Source organism: Anolis carolinensis, chromosome 3, assembly GCF_035594765.1.
Source record: "Anolis carolinensis isolate JA03-04 chromosome 3, rAnoCar3.1.pri, whole genome shotgun sequence".
Lineage (NCBI taxonomy): Eukaryota > Metazoa > Chordata > Lepidosauria > Squamata > Dactyloidae > Anolis > Anolis carolinensis.
In genome coordinates, this window is record NC_085843.1 from 126,821,491 (window position 1) to 126,849,358 (window position 27,868).

The 27,868-nt window shown below is 39.0% G+C and overlaps 1 protein-coding gene across 5 annotated transcripts in view; it reads right to left on the reverse strand.

The window, feature by feature from the left end:
* Positions 1-27,868, reverse strand: part of farp1 (FERM, ARH/RhoGEF and pleckstrin domain protein 1) — a 240,549-nt gene that overhangs the window by 88,139 nt on the left and 124,542 nt on the right. For all 5 annotated transcript variants that reach the window (XM_008106936.3, XM_016992295.2, XM_003218697.4 and 2 more), the window contains exons 3-4: positions 7,043-7,147; positions 2,787-2,829 (exon numbers count right to left, since the gene is read on the reverse strand). In XM_008106936.3, the coding sequence (XP_008105143.1) occupies positions 2,787-2,829; positions 7,043-7,147 (148 nt within the window). The remainder of the gene's footprint in view (positions 1-2,786; positions 2,830-7,042; positions 7,148-27,868) is intronic.

The window sequence follows — 27,868 nt, forward strand, 5'->3', positions numbered from 1 at the left end:
ATTCACTGGGGCTAGGTATGCAAGACCCCTCCCCCCAAAAGTGGAAAACCAGCAAATAAAAAGGCACTGTGTTGTTGAAGGCTTTCATGACCGGAATCACTGGGTTGCTGTGAGTTTTTCAGGCTGTATGGCCATGTTCCAGTAGTGAAACATCAGGAAAGAATGCTACTGGAATATGGCCATACAGCGTGAAAAAACTCACAGCAACACACTAAAAAGGCACCATTTTTTTCTTAGAGAACATTCTCTAAGAATCTTTAGGTCCTCCTGAGCAACTCTATGGTCAACTTCTGCTGGAGGTTAAACAAAAAATGATAGGACCTACAAATGCCTAGAAAAGTGTTATGTATTCTGTAGGTCCTTCAGTGCAACTCTATGGCAGAAGTTGACCACAGAGTCACACTGGAAGACCTAGAAATTTCTAAAGAGAACATATTGTATTAATCAAATCCATAAATAATCAGATACACAAAAGTGCAACTCACAAATGTAGAGGGCGAATTGTATTTCCAAAAAAGTAATTTCTCCAAACTTTGCACATACGGCTTGAAGCAGTGCCACAAAGGGAAGAAAAGTGTAGTTGAAGTTATAGTTGGCAAATAAATACTTTCATGAGGGAATCTATAAAGCCATCACTTCTGTATGTTCATAATAAAGTATATGGCAGGTGTTCACCACACTCTCTTTTCTAATACTCCTCCATACTTATTATTCCAATAATAGCATTTTGGATATCTGAAAACTAACCATCTCCTAAAAAGCACAAAATATTGTTCTTAATTCAACTAAGAGCAATTCAGACCTTAAATGTTTTGTAATGCTGAAACACTGGTCCAATAGAATTAAATCACTTTTGCATCCTTTACCTGCTCTGTTTCATGTGGTTATTGCCACAAAGAGAGTGACAGAGAGGTCACTATGACATTCAGACACTTGTGAGACCATCTGGAAAGGGAGGCATTGTCTTCAGAGAACCTAGCATGTAAATGCACATCTATCTTATATTAAGGGCAATAAACCCACACAAGCTAAGGCTGCTAGGTTTCCCTAACATCTCAGTTCTCTACAGAGCAACAGCAATGATGTGCATGTTACTGGAATTCCCACATTGTTGGGTGACTTCACAAACTCCTTCCCAATAAAATCATTCAGAAAATTATATTCTTATAGCTATTTCTTTCTCAAGTGGAACTTTCCCCTGACACCAATGAGTTGTATTTTGACTATCAATGTTTTTTACTAGATTTTATTTCTAAATTAAATTAACATCAATTTTAACTCAGCAGCATGATAATATTCTGTTTTCCAAAATGCCCTAAGCTGGAGTCTTAAATAGAAGCAAGAGAAAAACATTTGCTCCACTGACAAGTAAATCTAATTACAGGCTAAATGTTTGGAGGGGAGGAAGGATATTATTCTATCAACTTGACATATGCTCTTGTTTTACCATCTCTTGCAAGAAGCAGATGAACCAATTCATACTCATATAAGCCTTATTGAGTTCAGTGAGGGCTTACAACGCACAGTGAACTACCTATTATCCAAGGGTTTCTCAAAGGTTCTGAATTCTAGGTGCCTTATCTCTGCCTCAACACTAATGCTAGCAACCAATGTCAAAGATAAGTTTGCAGAAACTTATTTCCACCATTATGAAAATTATTACTCGAATATAATGCACCATCAAATGTAACACGCACCTCAATTTTGAAGGTGACTATTACATAAAACGGATTTGCCCTCAAACACAATGCACCCAACAGTGCAGGCATAGCACATCAGGGAGGCAGGCAGCATGAATGAGGCCATTTGGGAAACCACGCCTCTCCGTCAAGCCGAAGCTGGCAAACTCACAAGACTTGCAAAATTCTCAACTGGCCTTATCCACAAGACTATCAAAACCAAGAGGGAGGGTCTCATGAATGTGAACACCAAATATATAATGCCTGAATCAAATTCAATTCAATAACCTCATCTGTGAAGTTAAGCTTATAAGACTGTGATAACTGCCACACAACATAGCATCTATTCTTTCCTGCTTCTATCAGTTCTTGTGTTTTGCTGCTTTGCTCACAAAAAAGCAAGGAAAAGGACAAAAGCATAGTCCCATTTTCCATCATTCATCTTCACTGTATAGCTTTCACTCAGGAGGAAGCAAATGACTTTATTACTTGCAATGATTTCTATTTTAAAAGGTATATTCAAAAGATTTGAACCAGGACAAATGAAATAACAAGAAGACATACAGACTGTTTTGTGAAAGCACATAAAAAGTTGGTAATAGTTATTATCAGACATTATTGCAAATAAACAGCTTATTGGTGGCAATTTGGGGAAAATATTCAGGAAGGGGACTATACTACTTAACATTTGAAGACAAAACAATTTACAGTGTTCAGAAGGAAGTAGGGCTCCACAGCTGCAAATCAATAAACTGTGGTCTGAACTGGAAATCAACTACCCTGAATCTGCTTTAACCTTGTGATATACAGTGAAAGTACACTTCCTTTCTTTGTTTATCTGATCCACCTTCTCTGCATCTAATTTGCAACTTCTAAACAAGGTTTATACACTGAAAATTCAACATATACTCATTGCCTACACTTCAAATAAACTCTGGGAACTGCAAACAGGAACTACATGGATCAGATGCTACAAAAGCAGGCCCAGGGAGGAAAGCCAAGCATACCGAGGTGGTTAAGAGAGAAAGTGTACTCTTCCTTCAAGACAGACATTGTGCGATCTGGGAACTTTTCTTTTGAATTATAATAAAAATTGTCTATACGTACTTCTGATTTGTTTCACAATGGGTTTCAAAAGATCCAGCCACACCTGAAAATAAAACAGTCTTCATTATCTTCATCGTCATCTGTGCAAATGTAACAATAAATATGGCTCTGGAATGTGGACCATAACTGAAATATTCAGTATCTACTTTCCATCATATTAGCTGGTGGACTCTTTCCCGGTGATATACCAAGTTTTGTGCCCTAATATTCCTCATTCTTGGCCAAGAGAAAATGGGGTACCTAACTGTTATCAATCCTCAACCACAAGATTTTGAAGCGTAACGGGAGAAATTCAAAATGTGACATATTCAAACATATTCAAAATGTGACATATTCAAACATGTTTGAGTTATTCTATAACCTGCCTCGAGCCAAGAGGAGAGGCGGGTAAGAAATAATAATAATAATTAGAATGTGAAGAATAGCCAGCCACATTTTGTGACAAAGCCAATTTGAAATCTCAAGAATCCAGACGGCCTTACTTCTATAAATGTATTTCGGACTATATTGTCAGCAACCTGCCATGTATATACCAACAATAATGATAAATATACCAGCAATAATGATAAATATACATTATAGTCATGTTCTGCTTAGCTTGCAGGCAATCTAATCATCTGCATATCTATTCTGAATTTTTGTACCTTACTCCAAGACAAATGAGTACAGGTTTGCTAACTGAAGTGAGAATAACAAGAGGAAGGAAGGAAGGAAGGAAGGAAGGAAGGAAGGAAGGAAGGAAGGAAGGAAGGAAGGAAGGAAGGACGGAAGGGAGGAAGAGTTGTAAAGCTTGTTTCAAACAAAAGGATCCTTTTTATACTGGAGATCAAAACATTTAAAAGAAGGAACACACTTATAAAATAACCTTGATCTTGATGAGATTTTAATTAGCAGATATGTTTTTGCAATAAAAGTTTCAATTGAAGTTAGATGTGTTGGTAGGTATGCCAGAGAGAGGGTTAAATTATTTTCTTTTAGGATTTTCCCCACTGATGTTTTCAATATTACATTGCTTAAGAGCTAAAACAGCAATGCAACAATGTCACTTTCATTTCAAGGTTCTGCATTTAGGCATGTGAAAAATTACAATTCATTCCTCCATGACAGAATTTGAAAAGCAAGTTTGAAAAACTGTATTTGAAAAGCCAATAAAAACCGTTAAGCTCTGGCAATTTATTTATCACCCAAGTGTGGGAAAATAAAGAGTTTTTCAGATGTTTTAAAAATGGATCTTGATGTTTCTTGGCATTCTGCTAACTATATGTCTTGTTTTTGAACTTCACATTTGGCACAATGAAGAATATGAGCGCTGCCAAATTTCTGAATATATAACTAAGCTACAAATGCTTGGGCACCCAACAGAAGAGTAGGTGGCCCTATGCTGTTATTTTTGGCCCAGAGATGACAATTTTAAGAGGCCAATATGCGGCTCAGACCAGATCTTCCAGAACTGTGATTTTAAGCTGGTCAAAGATTGTTGCCAACCTACAAAAAGAAGTTCATTTTTCCACCAATACCTTGCTTCAAAGGGGAAACTAAAGCTTGTACATATTCAATTCCATATCTAGGCATGATTTTTGAACAGAAGACATTTCAGGCTATATGGGGACAAGAGCACTATGGCTCAGACAGATAAAATGAAATGCTTTCTTTCTTTCTTTAGTTCTTTCTTTTTTGCCACTTTTGTTTTTGTTCTACTAGTATGGGTCTGCATATGTGTAACTTGTTTATTTCTTAATGTGAAAAATAATGAATGGAAAATTGAAACCATACTGTATCAATTTCTATATACTGTATACAGATTATACAATTGTATCAACTTCTGAAACATACAAATATACCATATGTACACAGCTGCATAGGTCTAATTTTAAGTTATACCTTTCAGTTTCACTTAGAAAGAGAAATCTGAGAAGAATTTGAAATGCACCTCACTAGCAATTTCTACCAATATTTCTAAATACAAGAGGAAAAAAATCTGTCACAAAAATATAATAAAATTAGCTGTGCCCGGCCACACGTTGCTGTGGTGAAGTATGGTGGTATGGGAAATAAAGTATTGAGGTATTGGTGGTAGTTATGGTAAAGGGTAAAGGTTTTGCCTTGACATTAAGTGGAGTTGTGTCTGATTCTGGGGGTTGGTGGTTATGTGTATTTTTAAGTCGAAGAGCCGGCGTTGTCCGTAGACTCCTCTAAGGTCATGTAGTATGATTGTATGGAGGGCCGTTACCTTGTCGGTGGAGGAGTACCTATTCATGTAGTGTTATTTGTATGTTTTTGACGTTTAGGGTTGGTAGAAGTTGGGGTTAACAGTGGGGGTTGTGTGTGGTCCCCCAATTCAAACCTGTGATGTTTTAGTCCCGTAGTTCAGTAGGTCAGTGGTTTAACACGCTGCATTATGAGGGGATATTATTTTGTAAAGGTTGTGAATATAGAATATTTGGGTTTTTTGTTTGTTTGTTGGAGGTAAGTATGAATGTTGCAATTAGGTAAAATTTGCGCTTATCCAATGTTCTGGATTATGGAACGCAGTGTGCCTTTTAGTAGTCAATATTTTTGTAGTGAGATTATATGATATTATTTATGATATTTATATTCCACCTTTCTGTACAGCAAGGGGGAGTTTATTATTATTATTATTATTATTATTATTATTATTATTATTATTATTATTATTATTGTATTAATATAATATATATTATTATATTATATTATATTATATTATATTATTTATCATATTTATATCTCTCTATATCAAGGGGGAGTTCATTACGTTATTATTATATTATATTATTTAATATACAGTAGAGTCTCACTTATCCCAACATAAACGGGCCGGCAGAATGTTGGATAAGCGAATATGTTGGATAATAAGGAGAGATTAAGAAAAAGCCCATTAAACATCAAAATAGGTTATGATTTTACAAATTAAGCACCAAAACATCATGTTATACACCAAATTTGACAGAAAAAGTAGTTCAATACGCAGTAATTACTGTAATTACTGTATTTACAATAGTAATTACTGTATTTACAAATTTAACACCAAAATATCACGATATATTGAAAACATTGACTACAAAAATGCGTTGGATAATCCAGAACGTTGGATAAGCGAATGTTGGATAAGTGAGACTCTACTGTATTTATATGTTGCCTTTGTGTACCCCAAGGGGACTTTATTACCATATTGTTGTTGTTGTTGTTGTTGTTGTTGTTGTTGTTGTTGCTGTTGTTGAAGGTTTTAGGGTGTTTTGAAGGGGTCTAGTGGCATTGTAAGGGGTTTTGGCACCTGTTTAGGGGAATTTAAGTCCTTTCTGAAGGGGTTTAGTGCCAATGCCATGTCGTTTGGGCCCTGTTTTGGGGCCTCTGTGAGGGATTTGGTGCCAATGGAAGGCCTTTCAGCGTGCCTTGGGTGACGTTTATGGGCTTTATAAGGGGTAAGGAGGAATATAAGGATTTCTAGAACCCATTTGGGGGGTTTGGGGGCTGTGTGAGGGGTTTGGTGGTAATGTGAAGGTCTCCTGGTGCCCGTTTGGGTGTTTCGGGGCCTTTTGAGGGGGTGGAGTAGTAATGCCAGGTTGGTTGGCACCATCTTTGGATGGGCATACCGCTCCGCCCTTGCCCCCTTGGAGTGTGGCCTGTTGCCCTCGGTTTGCCCTCAAAAATGGGGCCCCGTAGCCCCCAATTGCGACCCCGGAAGTCTCCTGACCTTCCCAGTAGTTGGTGCTCTCGCCGCTGCCTCCGCCTCCCGCCATCATGTTTGTTGTCTCCAACGTTAGCCACGCTAGAGAACGCGTCTGTTCTAGAGCGTTCCCACCCACTTGCCTTCCTTCCTGCCGGTGGGTAGGCGACGCTTTGAATTTGAAGCTGGCTAGAGCGTGGGCGGCCTCCATTCCGGCTGCAGTGACACCCAGCAGCCGGAGCCATAGAGTAGAATCGTTCGTCAAGTGTTTTTTTGGAAGATGGCGGCAATGCCGGTGGAGGGAGAAGTTGAGCAAGGGGTATGTGCGCATGTGTGGGAAGAGTTTATAGGGTTCTGTGTTGGCGCAGGCGCAGATGAGCTGTTGTGGTTTTTGGGCTGTTTTGGCCCTGTGATTGTTGTTTTTGTTGAATTTTGTTGTCTTGGCCTTGAGGTGGGGATTTTGGGTTGTGTTGCCTATTTTCGAGGTTGGGGTGTGTGTGATTGTGTTGTTTAGTGTATCGCCACTATGTCAGAACTCATTTATATATATAGATAAACGATGTCAACTTACCGTAATCTTTTTATGATCCAGAAATTCAAGGCCAAAATAGTCACCTTCAACCAGGTTCAGATGATTGCAGACAGCATCTAGCAAAACCTTCCCTGGAGCTCTTTGCTATAATACAAACAACAAAGAGGTTGTTCGCCCTCTGTTCACACACAAAATTCATTAAGATAAAAACTCTTCACAAACCCAAGCCATCTTGTGATCGCCTTCAAATACAAATAAGAGCACAGTACAATGGATACATAATTATTTTCTCAAAGACCAGCAAACTAATGGTCCAATTAGGATGTCAAGATATTGATGTTCTACTTCACTTGTGCATTTGTTATAATTTATATTTGAAATTGGCTGTTGAAAGAGTGATGGGAAGGAAGGGCTCTTGGAAACAAGGCTATTTTTAGAGGATGCACACTTCATTTTTCAATACTTTCTTCCTGCTGAAAGGTATAACCTGAGCAAGATTGCTTTCCCAGGCCCAATCAGAAAACCTGGAATGAACTGTAGATATTTATAGTATGTTTGAAAAACCCTGGTCAGAATGAAGGAATGTATTTGTCTTCCATCATAGCTGTTCTGCCTTTTATAAGAATCTTGCAAATTAAATAACAGTCTGGTTGTATCAATAAACTATTGTATACTCTATATTGATTTAACAAGACTTAGTACAGTTGAAAAGAAAGGTAACTGATTAGTTATCTGATTTCTAGGCACACCAAGTTAAAAAAAAATCCTTGTAACAATTCCCACGGAAAATATTGCCATTTTTCTTACTATGCCCCAAACTGCAATAGTTTCAGGGACCATAAAACACAAAGATAAGGTTCTCTACCTGTAACTCATGAAGAAGGGACATCAATGACATAAAATTCAAATAGCGTATCAAATGTATAAGCTGTCTGGAAGTAGATTAACTGATGCTTTTTAAACACTAGATTTCTCATGCTTCCTCTGTACCAAGATTGCAGGCCTACATTTCTAGGGAACCACCAAAGAGACCCGAAAGGAGAACTAACTGCTACTAACTAGTACTAATTTCCTAACAAACACAGGCCCAATGAGTAGCCAAAATAAGATGCAAATTGACTAGGCATGGGAGCTTAAGTGCTGATTTTTCTTCTTAGGACAAGCAGAACCAGAGTACATTATGTACATAGGTGATAAAAAAGTAAAAATGTAAAGGTTTCCCCTGACGTTAAGTCCAGTCATGTCTGACTCTGGGGGTTGGTGCTCATCTCCATTTCTAAGCCGAAGAGCCGGCGTTGTCCATAGACACCTCCAAGGTCATGTGGCTGGCATGACTGCATGGAGTGCCGTTACCTTCCTGCCGGAGCAGTACCTATTGATCTACTCACATTGGCATGTTTTCGAACTGCTAGGTTGCCAGAAGCTGGAGCTAACAGTGGACGCTCACTCCGCTCCCGGGATTTGAACCTGGGACCTTTTGGTCTGGTAATTCAGCAGCTCAGTGCTTTAACACACTTCACCACCAGGGCTCCTTAATAAACAAGTACCTCTATCTATATCTTTCCTATCTATGCCTGTTGTATCTATTTCATTTCCTTGGTTATCAGAAATATTTTCCAACCAGATCCTAAGTACAATTTAAAGCAGCCATTACTACCAAGACGCAAAGGAATCTTTAGCTGTAAAGACATTGCAATTATTTGGTGAATACATTAGTCATAATAAATTGAAAGAATTGTATTGCAATTGTCACAAAATGAGTTATATTCTTAGGAATATCTAGAATTTAAGAAGCTATACTATATGCACACTGACTTCAGGGTAAGTGCTTGTATAGGATTGTACCTCTGCTGTCTTTTCGGCTGGTTTTAAAATGATGATGATGATGATGATGATGATGATGATGATGATGATGATAATAAAAACTTTATTTATATCCCACCCTCTCTCCAAACAGGACATGGGGTGGCTTACAGAAAATAGAAAAACAGTACAAAAACACAAAAATAAAACATATTCCATAAACAACAATATCAAAATCTAACATAAGAATAAGAATAAAATAAAAGATATAAGAATAAGGTTGTTGTTGTTGTTGTTGTTGTTGTTGTTGTTGTTGTTGTTGTTACTATTATTATAACAGAAAATAAAACATAATGATATCTATCTATCTATTTCTAGGATAATTAAGAAGTACACCCCAATGTGTTCACTGGCCTCACTTCTTTACATGCATATTTAGGAATGTTCTGCCACATTTCTTGTTAATTTTGAATTAGCCCCGCAAGGAGACCTTGATGGGCCACAACCCCATTGTATGTGTTTCTGCCTATATATAGCCCCAAAATGCTCTCTAGGAGAGAGATGAAAATGCCCTCAAAATGTTTTGGGACGTTCTGGTCCCTAAAGTGAATTTTGGGTAATTTTGACAGATTTAAAGAAAATATATTGCAAATATTTATTTTGATCTGGGGTGGGGTTGAATTCCAGTGTGGTTCAAGACATTCTGGGGTTTCCCTCCATGTCCCTTTGAGGTCTTTTTGGGGCAGTTTGGAGCAAAACAATTATATATATTTTTTTATCCCATGGGCCATTTGACCACCACTGCTGTAAGCTTATAACCCTGTTCAGTGCTTTTTCTGCCTACTTCCCAATGCTATTTTCCCTGGATAGCAGTAGAATGAAAAATTGGGAGGGAATTCTCCTGAGCTTGATCTTATGAAAAGCTTTCTGGGGAAGGCAACTATTTTTTTCTTGCATAAGATCAGAAAACCCTGTCTAATTACAAAGTGGGGAAAATTTGCTCACCATGAATGGTTTTCACTTTGCAAAAAAATATAAATTAACTAAGTGACAAATTTCCTTCTTTAAATTCTAGCTCAAACATTGGCTGCTTTACTTGTCTAAACGTGAGGCTGGCTCTTGTGGAAAGAGTACAAAAAGCAACTATTATGATACTCAGCAGGACCAGATAAATTGGTATTCGTGTAACTCAACAGACATCAAACTTGCTAAGCTTCAGGAAGGCACTTAAAGAATTTCACACAGCCTATTTTAAAAATTGGATTCCTTTTCCCCCTTGGGCTAATTTTATAATAGGCATATACAAATTAAACAAAGGACTGACGTTATTGTTTCTCTCCCAATATTTCTTGCATGTACTGAATAAAGTGTGTCCCTTTGGCCTCCAAGCTATTCAAAAACACACTACGTCCCTTGTTTCTTCACAGGGGCTGAAATGAGGTTCAGAATGCTCATTAAAAATACTTCAGATTGAATTTCATAGTCCACAACTTCGGGAGAGCAATATAATAGTGCCATTCAAATTAGCTTAGCTACGGAGCAAACACTGTGTAATGAGGTACCCCTCCTCCATCCACCCCCCAAAATGTGCCTCCAGTGCTGGATGGGGGAAACATTCCACTTTTACTACTATGGATTTATTTCACAGTGACAAGGTGACTTGACATAGTGTTAATAAATAGTATATGCAGCCTACTCCCTTTGTCCTGATTTTGTTTCTTTACTTGATTCCCTTCTGAAAATGAGACTTAACTGAAAATTATGACAGACTATTTTATTAGTGGAAAACCACAGCGCATTCATATCACAGTCCAGGTTTTACACTAAGTATCACAAAGCTGAAAGCTGTCACAAGATTCCTCTCTTTCTCCTATTATAGAAGCAAATAAATTAAGACACTGCACCATGAGGTTTCCCAACATATAGCACAGAATAAGCTGGCAACCATTCTTTTGTCAGGGGCTGCACTCTAATTTAGGTAATATGTCAGAAGCCACATGAATGTAGTGGATGGCAAGGAAAGTGGTGAATGAAGTCAAACCAACACTGGGCAGTGTCACCCCTTTAATCTCTATTTTGCCACTAACTTTTTCCTTTGCCTAATTTTTCAGACAACCCTTTTTCTCCCTCCCCATCTTCCTCCTTATTCAGCAGTTGCTGGGAGAAGAGATTTTTTTTTTGGCAGAAGTCTGAACTGATTACTAGCAGAACACTTTCGAAATTAATCCAACAACTACATGTAACCTTAGAGCCACAGGTTTCTACTGCTGAACCAAAAATTTCACATCTTGTACAGAGATGTACAACTTCTTGAAACTATGACAGAGGAGAAGGGGAAGAGTTTATTTAATCTACAGAAAGTGATAGATGCTAAACTGTAGGCCTTCTACTTTAATGGAAGCTGGGAATCAGGATCTCCATGACTGTGGAAAAAAACACAAATTTTAAAAATACTATTTTTAAACTTAGAGAATATCTCTCTAGGATTCTCTAGGTCCTCTAGCACCGCTCTGTGCCAAAGGTTGCGCTGGAGGACCCAGAGATTCCAAGAGATAATATACAGTATAAAAGAACTCCAAATGATCAAACCTGCAAAATGTAAGCCTGAGACTGTTTTTTATTTCAGTATCAAATTTAAATTGATTTTCCTGCTTTTACAATGGAAAATGTTTGTTTGGTGGCATATAAAGTTCTGCTATTTACTACATTGTGACATTTCAAAACAATAAGTTTGTATGAACAAAATATACTCTATACAAGCCCAACAAGATGTAGCAAATATTCTCCACTTTCTTCTGGGGTCATTGCTTAGAAATTGGGTTTTCCCTAACTTTGATATTGTTCCTTTGATTCCTTAGCAGTCTCTGCTTTATTTCTTCTGATCCTTTTACCCTTCAACTGTAACTGTCTCCACCAAACTAGAAAAAGGTCCTCAAAAGAAGGAAAGCAACAACAAAACCAAGAATGCATATTGGAAATGAATGTTTTAACTGTTTACAGCACACAGGAAATTATTCTCTAATTATAGAGTGTCCTATATACAAATCTTAACATTTATTTGTATATTTTGAGTGAATAAAATATTTTCAGAAAAGAAAACATTCTGTTAATAAGCATGCCACATATTCCCAAAGAGAATAAATATTTCACTGTAGAATTCCACCCCCCAACATCTTTCCACTTGGGTGGTGGGGAAAAGAGAACACTCTCTCAATGAAATAGCTTCAGAGAAATGCATATCTTCTATGCTGTAATGATGCTGGCAATGGAGAAAGCTGTATTTCTCTACCACCATTATGATTGTACTTTACAATAAGAAAACACAGACCATTAGACAGAGTCCACCCACTGTGAAGAACCTGCAAGATACTTTGCTGACAATGGTTTTGAGATAAAAATTATAGATTTTAGTATGATACTTTAAGTCTCTTTTAAGAGTAAAAAGGGGGGTGTAAATAAATATAATAAATCAAATAAATATGACCCATGGATAAGTTGAGGGTAAAAGTTTGGGGCTCTGCACTGCATCCATTCTTGTAAGGACACCAGTGTACTTTTAAAGCCATTTCTTCCAATACCAATAGGGAGAATGAGTTTCCCACCCAAACTGAAACAGTCATGTCATCAGCAAAGCGCAAAACCTAAACAAAAATCACCAGGATTCCTTTGGTTTCAAGTCAACGTCATGTACAGGTCGAGGAAAGGTTTTGGGATAAAAATAATAGATTTTAGTATGATGCTTTAAGTCTCTTTTAAGACTAAAAAGGGGGGTGTAAATAAATATAATAATTCAAATAAATATGACCCATGGATAAGTTGAGGGTAAAAGTTTGGGGCTCTGTATTGGATCCATTATTGTAAGGACGCCAGCACGCTTTTAAACCACTTCTCTCAGGAGGACCTGCACCATATTTAAATCTCTTCTTTCAAGGAGACCAGAAGTTTAAGTCACTTCTTTCAGCACCAATAGGGAGAATGAGTTTCCCACCCAAACTGAAACAGTCATGTCATCAGCAAAGCGCACAAACTTCATCAAAAAACCATGATTCCTTTGGTTCCAAGACACATCCCCTTTTTGATGCCTTGATTTTGGGGAGGGAGGAAGTGCATTCTAGATTTGGTGTAATATAGTATTACCTCAAAAAAGGAACCTTATCCTCTTTGACTGGCAAATGGAAAGCCCATAATCCTTTATAGGAGAATATAAAAGAAACACTGACCCCCCCTCAACTCTCTCCAACACTGTGCCACACTTCTAGCCTTTTTAGATGCCTGGGTAGTAAATGGTGACACTGGTGGCTCTTTGACACCACCCTGCCTTTGGGTGATAGAGTGCTCTTCAAGGGGAATGGCCTGGTGTTTTGCCTGCCACTACTGTTCTTAATTTTTCAGGCCCCTGGAGTGGACCCGGAGTTCTGCAGGCTGCATAGTTTTCCCACTCCCCAGTGAGTGATTGGATCACATAATTATTACTTGTATGGATGAATTACTTGTATGGATGAACTTAAGTTTTGCCCACAGTCCACCAGGCATAGCGAATAAGCTAAGGGCACATGGAGGACTAGCAGCAGCAGGTCAAAGACCAATGGAAGATGAAGCACACATCCCTCTGATTTCTCTCTGGGAAACAAAAACAGAGTAAACAAACCCTGAAAGAAGCACCTACCCCTCTAATCTTTCTACCACTGTTACAGCCACTATTTTTCAAGCAGGCATTACAAAGGGCCAGAAGTGGCACTACGGCCAACGAAGGTACTTTAGGGACTAATGTATAACTCAACCTACATTTTTTGACTGAAACATGTCTATACAATAAGTAGTTGATTAATTTCTTCACAACTTTATTACATCTAATTTAGATATCAATAGAGCCAAGTCTATAAACCCATGTGGCTCAGTTGAAAATAATTGGAGTAAGGGCATACTTTGCAATGCAGTAGTAGAGGCTAAGAAGGAGCCAGAATTTGGGACAGTTATTTTTGTCTGTAGCTACAGTGCTAAGAATCCCAGACCTGGCCAAGATGCTTCCATCTCTCATTTTGTGCTTCCCTACAATGAAGTAAACTTAGGTGTTTATTGCCTATTTTGGCCCTTAGCTCTAATGGGAAACAAGAGGCATGATGTTGCTTGCCAGCATTGCTGGCTATAGCTGTTAATGTTTCCACAGAACGTTCTATTGTGGAATCCGAGGAAACTCTTTCCCCTATAAGGTCTAGCTAGCCAGAGTGACTTGCCTGCATGCTAAAATACTGAGTCAACAAAAATGTTTCAGACTGAATGTATGAGAAGTTGAAATCATTTGTGATTTCAGTATCAAGAGATTGCTTCTACTGCCTCTAAAACAGATTTTTGGGAATGAACACCACACAGCAGCTAGGTTCACCATCAAGATCTTCTGGAACAGCTCAGTATCCTTCACAAATAATGTGTTTGTGCATGCTATCAAATTCCTAGTGCTGCTATAGAAGAAGCTAAAGAAACCACAACTCAGTCGATGATATGTTGACTTGAACTTGATCCCTTCCCTATATCAGGGAGGAAATTATTTCTGCTGACACATAAGAACAAGTAATAATAATAATAATAATAATAATAATAATAATAATAATAATAATAATAATAATAATAATTTAATTTCTTATCTGCCTCTCCTCGTGGCGGGAAGCTCTTTCAACAGTAGGCCTTTTGTATTTCATACCATGATATTCTGGAGGATGCCCAACCACTGCATAATGGATTTTACAGGCATCTGTATATGAAAATTTAAATCCTAGACACTAAAATAGTAAATCCCAACTTATCCATCAGTATTACTGTTTCCCTCAGCATACCTACCTAACTACTTGGCATAACAAAAAAAAATCTGTGTAACTAGAAACTTTATAACCAGAAACAAGAAAAAGTAATATAAAATTTGGGTAACAGAGTCGTTTTTACAGACCTGGCAACAACCTTCTGTCACATGTGAAGCAGATCATTATACCTAACTAAACAAAGGGTCAGAGATTTTTGCTCTCTGCATTAATATTTATAGGAAGACACAGCAGGACAAAGGGCATTGTCTTTGACAAAGGTATTAGAAAGTGTTGTAAAAGTAAAGTCACCTCCATTTGGTATGGCTCAGCAAAGTGGCATGTCTAATAAGTGCCAGCCATTTCATTTCCTTGGGTTTGCTGTGGACCTTTTAATGCTTTGGAAGTGAAGCATTATTGGCAAAAAGCCGAATCAGAATATCTACTTTTATATATTAAAATATATTGTATTTTAATATGTTATTTAACTATTTTAACTGTTTTATTATTTTATTGTATTATGATATACTGGTAGTGATCCTGCCAGTTGTGTAAGCCGCCCTGAGTCCCCTCGGGGAGAAGGGCGGGGTAGAAATATCGGAAATAAATAAATATCGGAAATAAATACTTATATAATTCAAACAGAATCTAACACACATTTCAATAGAGACCATGCAGAATTATCAAAACGAAATGCTTAAAAGTTGACTTGATAAATTATCTGCCAAAGATTGTTCATTTTAAAGAATGTCTTTAGGTGAATGTGTGTTTTACAATGTTGTAAACTGCCTCAAGTTGTGAGGAGAGGCGGCCAAGAATTTATTATTATTATTATTATTATTATTATTATTATTATTATTATTATTATTAATTCTGATTATAAACTTCGGTCTAATTTTGGATAATGTTCAAAACTTCTGATCAATAATTGGTCCAAGTGAACAGTTTATTTAGAAACCAGAACTGTTGTGGACTTTCCTTCGTAGTAGCATAGCTAGATCCTCAACTGCAGATTTGGAAAATGGTATTTTGCTGGACCATAACTCCCAGAATTGACCAATCATCATGCAATCAGCTAAATAGAGTTGTAACTCCCAAAAGTAAGTTTTTAAAAACTATGTCTAAAAGCAAACATAGAGCAGTACATAAAAATTATAATGGGTTCCAACTCATGAAGGTTAATTCAGATGGTACCTGTACAGCACAGGGATTGGTTTGGCATAAATGTATACTACACCACAGTTAATTGTGTGTAAAGAGTTAGCATGGTGCAGTGGTTTGAGCATTAGATTCTGACTCTGGAGAGTCTAATGCTCAGCCATGTAAATCAACAGGGTGACCTTGGTTAAATCATACTCTTTCCTCTGTGAATCACACTCTCAGAGGAAAGCAAAAGCAAATCTTGAGGACCCCATCATATGGTTGCCTTAGGGCCATCATAGGTCAGAAATTACTGGAAAGCACACAGCAACAATAACAAATAGGAAGGAACAGGACAGAATGTGACCTTGTGTCCAACCATGTGTAAATGGCTGAATGCCATCCGGAAAAGCGATGCCTTCGTTGTAAGAAGGCAAACTAATCTCTAGCAATCAAGGGAAGAGGAGCACTCTGTGCATGTTTATACCCTTTAGTCTTTGTTTTATCAAGTAGCCCACCCTCTCATACCAGAAGTAATTATTGCTGGCTGCCACTCACAGGTTCTTTGTCAACTGCTTGCCAAGTCATCAAGAAATTACAAGAAAAAGATCTCTTTCCAAGATAACAAATGCAAGATAACATATATCGAAAACAAATATATCGGGGAGTGCTACAGCTACTGAGCTGGCACGCTTTCAGAAAAGTCAGGCAACTCTCTACCCAACAGAGTCAATGAGAATAAGTCAATGCGCCGAGGAACATCTGCCACATTTCTTGTGCTCTTGGATGTGGCCAGTTATGATACATTCTTTCCAGGTCACTAATGTCTGTTGCATTTGACATAGCGCTTGATTCTACCTGAAATCTGTTGCCTTCTGTGTATCACACACTGCTTTCCCCCCTCTACTTTTTTTTTCGTGTCAGGAGTGACTTGAGAAACTGCAAGTCGGTTCTGGAGTGAGAGAATCAGCCATCTGCAAGGACATTGCCCAGGGGACGTCCAGATGTTTTTTTGATGTTTTACCATCCTTGTGGGAGGCTTCTCTCATGTCCCCACATGGAGCTGGAGCTGATAGAGGGAGCTCATCCGCGCTTTCCCCGGGTGGGATTCGAACCTGGCAGCTTGCAGATCAGCAGCCCAACCTTCAAGTCACGAGGCTTTAACCCACTACTCCACCAGGGGCTCCCCTCCCTACTAGACAAAGTACACTGCTGCTGCAATGAACACAGCCTCCTGTGTTCAACCTGGCAACTTCACTAGCTGTATTGACAGCAGTTTGAATTTCTTCTTTCAGTTTTGCCAACATAAAGGCTACGGGGTTAAAGGAATGGTTGTGTTTTGGTTTTGCCTACTTTCATGTGGGGAGATGAGCTTTTTCTACCATGCTCTCCATGTGAATTCCTCTGATTTAGCATTTGAAAATTACCATGCATATTTAATGTATTTTAAGCTACTATTATTTATTTAATGCAGCCCAATCCCAAAGACTCAATGAAGCTTATAACAGTTTTAAAAACACAGGATAAAATGATAAATTAAAAAACAACTTCCAAATATGAATTCCTGGTTCACAGTTCATAATCCCTATTAAGCCACCCTGAGCATTTCTTTAACAATTCTAAACACTCGCAGAATTTGTGAGAAGTCAGAGTTGACAGTTAAAGGAGAACCACAAAAAGAATCAATTATATATCCCTGCTGCCTGGCATTTTTGCACAAATACTGATTAAGAAATAAGAGCAAGGAGACCAGGCCAAGGTCTAAGCATGGAAGTGATCTGTAAAGTATATTCAGGGTATCTATATGAGTTGTCTTCTGTTCAAACTCTTACTTGGATTTAAGTTATCAGCCTGCAGGGATGGGCTGCACATGCTTGTTTTTCTGGCCTCACCTCATAGGGATGACCAGTGGATCTGTTTGCTGGGAACATAGTGAATCACTCTGTGTTTCAGCTGCTTTTCCACTACTATTCCAAGCTACAAAAGAGCTCTCCTGGTGCAGAACCTCTGTCAGAACATAGTCCTGGACTGGGAGAGCTCCATATAATTCACAGGCACTGCAGGAGAAGGGCCACAGAACTGGATGAAGATTTGCTGCCAATTCACTTGTATACCCTGCCCTCATGCTCTGATGAATGTGTGAAGAGACATATAGATCTGAAAACAGCAGAGAGCTCTTATAAATTGTATGAGGCAGTATACTGGGCATGTGAGGAAGCAAGTCTGTCATCAGAGAAAACATAAAAGCAAAAGTTTGTAATATTTTGATTTTGAGTTTAGGCTAATTGTGTGTACCCTCCCTCAAACGTTTTGCTTTACATTCCTGATATTTATATTGACCTGCAAATCCTGTTTATTCTGGCTATGGTGACCCCTTGTCTATGTCAACCTTATCATTGCCCCACCAATCCCATTGGGCACTAGGTGCAAGTGTCTCTCACACAAAGATGCTTATTTGATTAATTAATTAATTGTATTTATATTCCTCACCAACTTACAACCTCCATGATTCCATATCATTGAGCCAAGGCACTTAAAGTGGGGTCCAACTATATTAATTCTACAATATAGATGCACCCCAGGAGTGTCACTGTTCTATCTGGATTAAGTTTCAATTTTGTTTGCCCTCATCTAGTCCACTACTGTTCTGGACAGTGGAATGACTGCCTGTGGAATGACTAACAGTTTCACAGGGAATGCGAATAGCAGCTATTATTGGGGAAGAGGGTCAAGATAATCTGGTGAATGAATAAGGGTAAAGATAGCCTCTAAAGCTATCCATAATACAGATCAGGTAAGCAACTTTTGCAAGAGCTCTTCAATAACACTTCTCCAAGAAGCAGACACATTTTCCAGTGGTACTTTTAAGAGGGGTTTGCATAGTCAAGCAAAATATGAGAGCTTTGCTTTGCAAAATAAGCATGATACAGAAAGTGACAGCTGCAGCACGAGAAAGCAACAAGAATCTATGCTCTATACTGTCTTTGGGTGTTTTTCACGTGTAGACATACAAGGGATGTTGGATGATCTGCACTGTTCCCTTCCCCCTCTCAACTTTCTTGCAATACAGGACACATTTGAAGAGAAGCTCTAAATCCGATAACAGCTAGTAGATCTGCCTGTGACCCCCTACTCCACCATAAATACCCCTGGTTTTTAGAAGTACAAGGTTGATAAGAATCCCATAGACTTTTGAGTTCACTCTCTGCTCAATGCCGATAGAACATCCCCAGCATGAAGCAGTCCAACCTCTTTTTTGAAGATATCTAGAGAAGGAGACCACACAATTGACTCCATTGCCGAATTGCTCTCACTGTCAAAACAGTTCCTTCAATCTACCCTCTTGTAATTAAAAGCAATTAGACCTGGTCCTACCCTCTTTATCAACAGAGCACAAACCTACCCCTTCTTTGTGATGCCCTTGTGGTATTTAAAGAGTGCAATCATGTTACCTCTCCTCTTCACCAAAATGAACATGCCGTGTTCCTTCAACTTTTCCTCATATGTACTGTTCCCCAGACCTCTTATCTTTTTTGCTCTTCACTGAACCCACTCTAATTGGTTTACATCCTTCTTAAAATGAATCTCTACATATCAGTTCTGCGTAATAACTATGGGTGGTAAAAGCTTAGAGAAGTTATTTCTGACAGAGGAAATTTGGGGACATGTCGTAGTTTGATGTGTGATAGCCAAAGAAGTCCAGGTGCTAAGGCTATATTTCAGAGAAAGGAACTGGCAAAACCACTTCTGAGTATCTCTTGCCTAAGAAAATTTTATGAATTTCATGGGGTTACCGTAAGACAACAGGAAATCCAAAATATTTTTTTTCTGGACTCTGCTAGTGGCCAAACTTCAAAATCTGACCTACTGTGGCTATCGGGCATGCTATCCTCACCACATCTGCTACTTCAGGTTAGATTCCTCCCTTTAACAGAGGCATAACTGTTTTCTAGCTTTGAGGCATATTTAATGTTGGATATGAAGGCACAAGGGGAAAATACAGAGAATCGCTTGTAAGATTTTGGGGCAAATATGTAAGCAACCTAGATACTTAAATGATTCTTCTCCCCATCACCATTTACTATTTCTCTGCTCAGTTTTTATGATGCTATTTGAAAAAAGGTAAGTAGCTGACAAATACTGTTTCTTAAAGAAGAAACAATGGGAATAGAAAACCTTGGAAAGTTCATGTTTGGATTCTCCAACATCCCCCTCATCTCTAGGCCCAATAAGCATTTTGAGGGCTGACTTTGGAAAAGTAACTTTCCCAAACTCTGGAATAACTGCAAAATGGCTTCTTTATGTCCTCTGTACCGCCATGACTAGTCTGTCTACACACCTTAAGTATCAGATCTAGGCCACTTACTTTTTCTAAGGCGTACAGAAATGCCTCATTAAAGTCATTGTTGGATGCACTAGGTACACCTTTGGTCTTCAGTAATACCATGTCTATGCAAAATGACATTATTAGAAAAGCCCTCTAGGAAGCCAAGCAAATTATAGCCCATTGGTTTTACTACCATTTGCTTCTTAAATCACTCTTGAACTGGCCATGTTCCAGTCTGGCTGGATTGACACTTGCAAATGAAGACACAACTGGCTGAGTGATTGGGCAGCCAGCAAAGCTTATACAATGCTCTCTACAGAAAGCACAATCTCTTTTAAATTAAACCGTTAATATCTGTAAGGTAATGCGACCTGTGCTTCAAGCAATATATATAAAGCACTAAGTGGCATCATTACATTACTATAAAAGAGAGAAAGGGAAGAATTCATCATCCTGCCTAGGATTTGTGATTGACTGAGATATATATACACACACACCCCTACCAGTTACTTATGTGGAACACATTTTTGTTTACTCATGTTCATTTATTCAGCAGTACATTCCACTGAGTTCAATGGGCTTTCACCCAAGCAGGCATAGCCAGAGCATTCTGTCTATAAACCTTAGGCATTTGATCAAGACTCATATAGGTTGATTATTCCTTATTCAAAATGCTTGGGACCAGAAATGTGAATTTCAGATTTTGGAATACCTGTATTTGCATATACAACGTAATGAATTATCATGGAAATGGGATTCACACCTAAAAATGAAATTCATTTCCTTTTCAATCACACAATATTTTAAAAATAATGTTGTGCATGAAACAAAGTTTGCATGCATTCCCCCATTGAAAAGCAAATATTTTCATTATCTCAGACACCCATGTGGACAATTTTGGATTTTGGAGTACTTCAAAACTCGGATTTCTGGATCAGAGATGTTAAACCTGCATTAAAAATATACATACAAAATCAACCAGTTTCATTGCTTTCCCACTTTTTATGTACTGAAATGTAACAATAAAAATTACAACAATTTTAAAACGTGTGATCATTTCTTGTTTTAAAATTTTGATGTGCACTGTTCTGTATATTGTGGTCGCTTCATCTTTTTAAAAAATCCTTTTGAGACGGAGGTCAATAGAGCAGATCCCAAACCTGCAAAAACTCTATTGATCTTATTTACATGTGGAAATAAACTATTTATTTAGAGCAATAACATTTTTAACTCACTGAAGATTAGGATATCTGTCCTAAATAAATACAGTTCTAGCACACAGTCCTCCATTCCTGCTGCTTGCCTTTGCTATTTATGGGAAGCTCCCAGTTGCCAAATGATCATTTTAAAAGATTTTCTAAAACTGCAAGGAGCCTGTTCTTCTGACCTCCTCAGATTCCTTTAAGACATCTATCTCTTTTGGAGAAAATATACTTCACACCACATTATTTTAAAAGCTATTCCCCTTTCTCCTTTTGCTGTCTATAGATATTGCTTTATGGCAAACGGTTATACCTGAAGACACACAAAATGTGCTTAAATGGTATGAATTTCAGAATTATTTTAAAAGCACAGAAAAGCAGTACACACATTTACAATAATTTATGGAGCCAAATCATGATATGCCAGAATGCAGACACAAGTCTGAAGGTCAGACACAGGAAGAAACACCACCTCCTTGTTTCAGTTTGCATGCACCATTAAAAAAAACCTGCTCAGGAGGGCTGGAAAACCTGATCAAGTGGATTTTCTGCATCGCAGAGGATTGCAAGGCTGGAGGAAAAGTTCTGACACTACCATGAATATAGTATTTTGCCCATAGGTAGAATTTGCCAACAAACATCTAATCCAAAGCTTGTTGTTATGTGGACTCAAATCCAGGTATTCAGAAACACTTGCATTTTATAATGCTGGATTTGCATTGTGCTTTTCCTGTCTAAAGCAAACAGGCTTATGCAGAAAAGGTTTGATATAACTTAATAAATAAACATCCTAAGCCAGTGTGATGTAGTTTAAGCATTAGATTTGGGAGACCAGGGTTTGAATCTGTTGTGAATGAGTCTTCTGAGGCTGTGAGTGATAATGGTAGGATCAGGAGGGGAAGGAAGAATCCTCGCGAGGAGGGCTCACTGGAAGATTTACATAGGAAGATAGTCAGGGAGATAGATGAGGAATCTTCAGATGATGATTCATTTGGGGATTTGGAAGAGAATCCTGAGGTGGAAATGACTGTTGAGGACCCGGTGGTGGCAGAAGGGGTTGGCATTGACTGGGCATGGGCTCCGGAGGATCTTGGGGAGGAAACTGGGCTCATGGATGCTGAGGACGCAGGAGAGGCCAAAGACGTTGGCTGTTTGGAGCTCGGATTCTGATGAGGAGTTTGAGACACCTGATCCTAAGGCGTTGGTTGTTTGGACGCTCAAGGAAACCTAAATAAATTGGGGGTTTTTTGGCCATTGTTCCTTGCGTGTGGCAAGGTGTTGTTGGGCGCTATTGGGTTTCCTGTATTTGACTCCGAAGACTAGCTTGGGACTTTGCAACCGATGTAAGTTTGATCCGGGTTATTCTACGATGGAGGGCTGGAACTGTGTGGGTTTTCTGTGTGGACTGCATTGTTATTACTATTTTGCATTAGCTGCTGCTCGCCTCTGTTGTCTTGACTCTTTGTGTTATCCCGCAACTTGGACCTCACTGTGACGACTTCACCCTTTGGACCTTGGACCGGAACTCAACTTGGCATCATTCCCGTGTTCGTGGCTGACTTCGGTTGTTGACCGCTGGCTTCACCTTCGACTCCGACACTGTTCTCCAATCCTGACTCCGGACCGGTTTGACTTCGCTACAAAGTTTTGTTCCCCTGATGTCTGGCTTGGCTTTCAACTCCGCAGTGGCTCGTCACCATTGCCTCAGCGTTTTCCAACATTGTTTGCCTGCGCCGCTTTTGGCAAAGAACTTTAGCCTGGTTTGGGCTTTCTTTTAGTTTTGGGCTTTTTGCTGTACTTTTGGGTTTTGGGGAGGTTTTGAGCCTTTGGGAATTCTTGTCCTTGTTTGTTTTGCTGTTTTGACTTTGCCTTGCAATTTTGAGCTGTTTCCAAACACTTTGGTTTTAATCCGGATTATATCTCTGGATAATCCGGATTATATTCTGGTTTGCATTTTTGGGGTTTCTTGCTCTGAACTGTTAATTCACACTGAAGTTAAAGTGTTGTGAGCTCTCTGGACTTTGTGCTGCGCTTTTTTGAGTTATTTTTGAATAAACTATATTTATCTAACTGGCTGGCGTCTGACCTTTGACAGAATCCTTGTTTGGTCATAGGAAGCCACTGGGTGGTTTTGGACAAGGTATAGTCTCTCAGCTCCAAAGAAAGGCAAGGGCAAAACACCACAGAACTTGCCAAGAAAATCCTGTGGTAAATTGGCCTTTGGAAAATCATAAGTCAAAAGCAACCTGGCACACCACACACACACTGGCTGTATGGATATCGCCACACATTTTACATTCGAAAGAATAACTACAGCAATTTGACCTTGTGTTCAAACATCCTTTTTTCTAAATGAAACCATTTTGAATTTAATTTAATTAATATAATAAAATATATTTGACCGTGGTTCTACAAGCAGCTTACATTGGTAAAATATAATCATATAATTATAAAACAGAATAATACAAACCATATCCTCCCCTAAACAGAAATAAAACATACACACAGAAGATGGGACTTCTAATGATTTTAACTATTTATTGCTGTCTTTCACAGAACACGTGAGGCTACAGAATTCTATAGAGTCTTCATTTATTTTCCTTTCTTACAAGCAAACTTGATGTGAAAATACAACAATTCCCCTTTGTGAAATTAGGTTCATAGGGGTAATGTTGGAATCACAGAGGCCTTAAAGAGCCAGACTTAACAGTATCTTCAAAACAGAGTTTATTGAAACAAAAGGATACTTAAATGCAGTTCCACTGTTAAAAACTCAAAAAACCAAACCAGACCTGGTTCAAAAGGGTAAACAGAAATGTAATCCAGATCAACTAGATGCAAAAAGCAACAAGTCAAACAAAATGCTCTAAGGCAAAACAAAAAGGCACAGTACACAAATGGTTAACAGAGGGAGTTGCAAGAAGAGACGCGTCATCAGCCAAAGCCCAAGGTCGAAGCACGAAGAATCCAAAGCAGCGTTGCTCCAGTGTCTGCAGAAGCAGCATCTCCAGCCAAACCGGTACAGGTCTCAACTGCAGATCCAAACATGAAACAGGCAGCAGCAAGACTACAAGAAACTTTTCCAATACCCAGCACACAAACGCACATCAACACCTTGCCTTCAGCAAAGACCCCTCACCCCTGAACCCACTTTTATCTACAAACCATCATCAGAGGATGAACTGACCACAGCCCCATCACCATCTCCCACAGCTGCTTCCAGCTCTTCAGTGAATTCCTTTGACTCTCCCTCCAATTCCTCCATCTCCGGTCAAGACTTAGATCTCCCCAAGAATCAGTTGGATCCCCTGATTGCCAGTCTTCACTCCCAGAGAAAGGTATCACTAGTTGTTGGAGCCTCACAAATAGCTTTATTTCTCTTATCTTAGTCCAATCCATGGTGTCTCCTTCTTCTCCTTCACTCATTGACCCATCATCCCCAGAGAATCCCTCAAACGATTCTTCATCTGTAGATGCTGTAAGTATGTCCCGGGTCCTCTTTCTCTGCTGCTCTTCATCAGATTCTTGCTCCTGAGTAACCCTTTTTTCCCTTCTGACACCCATACTACTGTTTGTAACGTTACTCACAGGCTCTACTACAACAGGTAACAAACACTCCTACTGACCATATTAACTCATGAGGCTTGCTGCAAGCTAGAAAGTAAGCTTGACAAGTAGTTCATAAAAATTCCAGCACACCACAGCAATATTTTACAAAGCAAACAAACGTCTATTTAGAGAACACTGCTGCCTGTTTTAAAAACAAGGAAGAAGGGGGGCACGCTTTGAAAACACACACCTACACACAATATTTATTCAAAGCTTATATGCCAACTGTGTAAGGGAGAACAATAGAACTATTATGTCCACAGTCAGCTTGCTTGGTGGCCTGAAGCGTCCTATCTTTTCTTAACCAGTCAGTCCAGTTTTCAAGATCTGGATAACCCAGGACTGTAGATCTGCTCTCTTGTGAAAGGGATCCCTTGCAGATTCAAGGAAAAATGGGTGACAAAAGACACAGAGGAGTTGAACTGGAATGTCAAAAATATGCCTGACATCTACAGTAATGGAGCATATTTTTCAGCAGTATGTGACTTATGCGAGATCATGGAAAATAAGTCTGAAGGTTCCAAATAATTTTGTCAAGTGCACAAATTAATCCAAGATCAAAAAAAGCAAAAATATCACAGAATGGTGGTATGAAGGCAGAAACTATATGAAGATCAAGGAAGAAAACAAGGCAGGGACTAACAGGGCCGTAGCCAGAAAAAAATATCATTTTTTTAAATTTTCAGGGGGGGGGGGGGTTGAACCCCTGACACACACACACACACACACACACACACACACACACACAGGCTACAGACCTGTCAATATCTGCTTGAGATAGTGCCTGGAGGAACTCTTAATTTTTTTGCGTATCATAAACTTAGCATGGGGATTTGGTTAACCAGTTAAAATTCATGAGTAAAGCAGGTTTTTCTTTTAACCTGAAAAATTTCAGGGGGGGGGGGGGGTTGAACCCCTAACACACACACACACACACACACACACACACACACACACCCCTGGCTACAGGCCTGGGGACTAGGAAAAGCATGGGTAAAAATAAAGAAAACAAGACAAGAGGATGGCAGAGGGGAAACGGAAGAGGTGTATGCATATATTGTATGTATTCTACAGCCAGAATATCCATAGTGCAGGCATGAGGAAACATGGGCCCTATCGGCTGTTAGGAATTGTGGGAGTTGAAGTCCAAAACACCTGGAGAGCCCAAGTTTGCCCATACCTTCTATAGTGAAATCTAGAACCCACAATTCACATGACACAATTATAGTGGCCCCATCACATTGCAGGAGTAACCTTTGCAGATTTGATGATTCATGGATTTGCTTCCGCACTATGCCATTTTTCATAGGTGTCCACCTAGAGCTGGGCTCAACTAAGTGTGGATTAGTCAGTGGTCAAATATTTGGATGCTGAGAAAAAGTTTGGGCATATGCCCATTCTTCACACAGTCCACTCACTTAGGCAGACAGCGGAAAGGGGCATGGATGAGGGCAAAGTGGGAGAGTGGGAGGGCAGTGAAAAGAAGAGGGCAAGGACAGCAGGAAAGGCCTGAGGAGCTGCAGTCACAGAAGTGGCACTTCCCCCATCCAGCTTAGAGATCTGTGCACTAGCTGCCCTCTCTCCTTACATCCCTCCGCCCCTCTATTTACAGGTATCTCCTGCCAACCTAGCAATTTGAAAACATGCCAATGTGAGTAGATCAATAGGTCCGGTGGAAAGGTAACGGCGCTCCATGCAGTCATGCCGGCCACATGACCTTGGAGGTGTCTACGGACAACGCCGGCTCTTCGGCTTAGAAATGGAGATGAACACCAACCCCCAGAGTCAGACATGACTGGACTTAACGTCAGGGGAAACCTTTATCTTTACCTACATATTTTGCATTTCACATACTTTTCACCAAACATACAGACACCTAAAACATCACAAGTCTAAATTTCTGAATATAGATGTCTGCCAATCATTGCATGTCATGTGCCATGATTTCCCTTTCAGCCTTCTCCCTACAGGTATGTATATTTTTAAGACACTGCTTGTCACTCTTTGGTCCTTCAGATGCTTTGATGGAAGTCCATACCATCTTGGTCAATTGTCAAAATTCTGGAGGGTAAATGTTTGAGAACCACTGTGATTAAAAAGATCTTCATACATTTCACAGATTATTTCTTAGTTTGCAGAGAGCCATTTCTTGACTAATGCAGAACCACCCACATGTCTGACCAGCAACATAAGCAGAGAAAAAGCACTAAGAAGCACGGGGTATGAAACAAAATGCAGAAAAATGAATAAACACAAAATCATCATCATTTTTCCATATATCCGGCTTTCCCCAGATTAGGACTCAAAGGGCCTTGCAAATCACAGTGATTACAAGACATCCCTTTTCACCTCAGCTTCATTATTGTTCATCAAAGAACTACGTGCAAGAGGCAGCATGATATCATCAATGGCAAGAAGTGTCATGAGAGGACAGATTGTCTGCCATTTATAGAAACAGAATCTTTAAGTAAATTGGATGAGTATCAGCTTAATCCACTACATTATATGTCTACTCAAAAGCAAATCTCATTGAGTTCTCTAAGGCTTACTCCCAAGCAAGCAAATATTCATTTTATTTTTAAAATAGGCTGATTTAAGGATCCCCTCTCCCCTGACCCAAAGACCATGGGCAAAATAATTATTTGAGACTTCAATATTAAAGCAAGCCAATGGTCAAAACTTACATTGTAAACAATTGAATGTAGGGTTGCCAGAATGAAAAATGGAGATAACTTCCATAGCCTGTGTAAAAGAGTAAATGTCAGCAATTGTTGCTTATTATCTGGCAGCATGAGAAGCAATTATTGGTGAAATTCCCTCTTCTACACAACAATTAAAAATACAACAGCACTCTCCAGTTTTCGATCTAACAGCCATAGGTTATCAGTGATATACTGTTGTCCTTACATCGGAGTCGCCCATAATGCAAGTCTCTGACCTTCTGCTAGTTTACAGCCTGACAAGCCAGAAATTTCTAAGACGGCATCACACA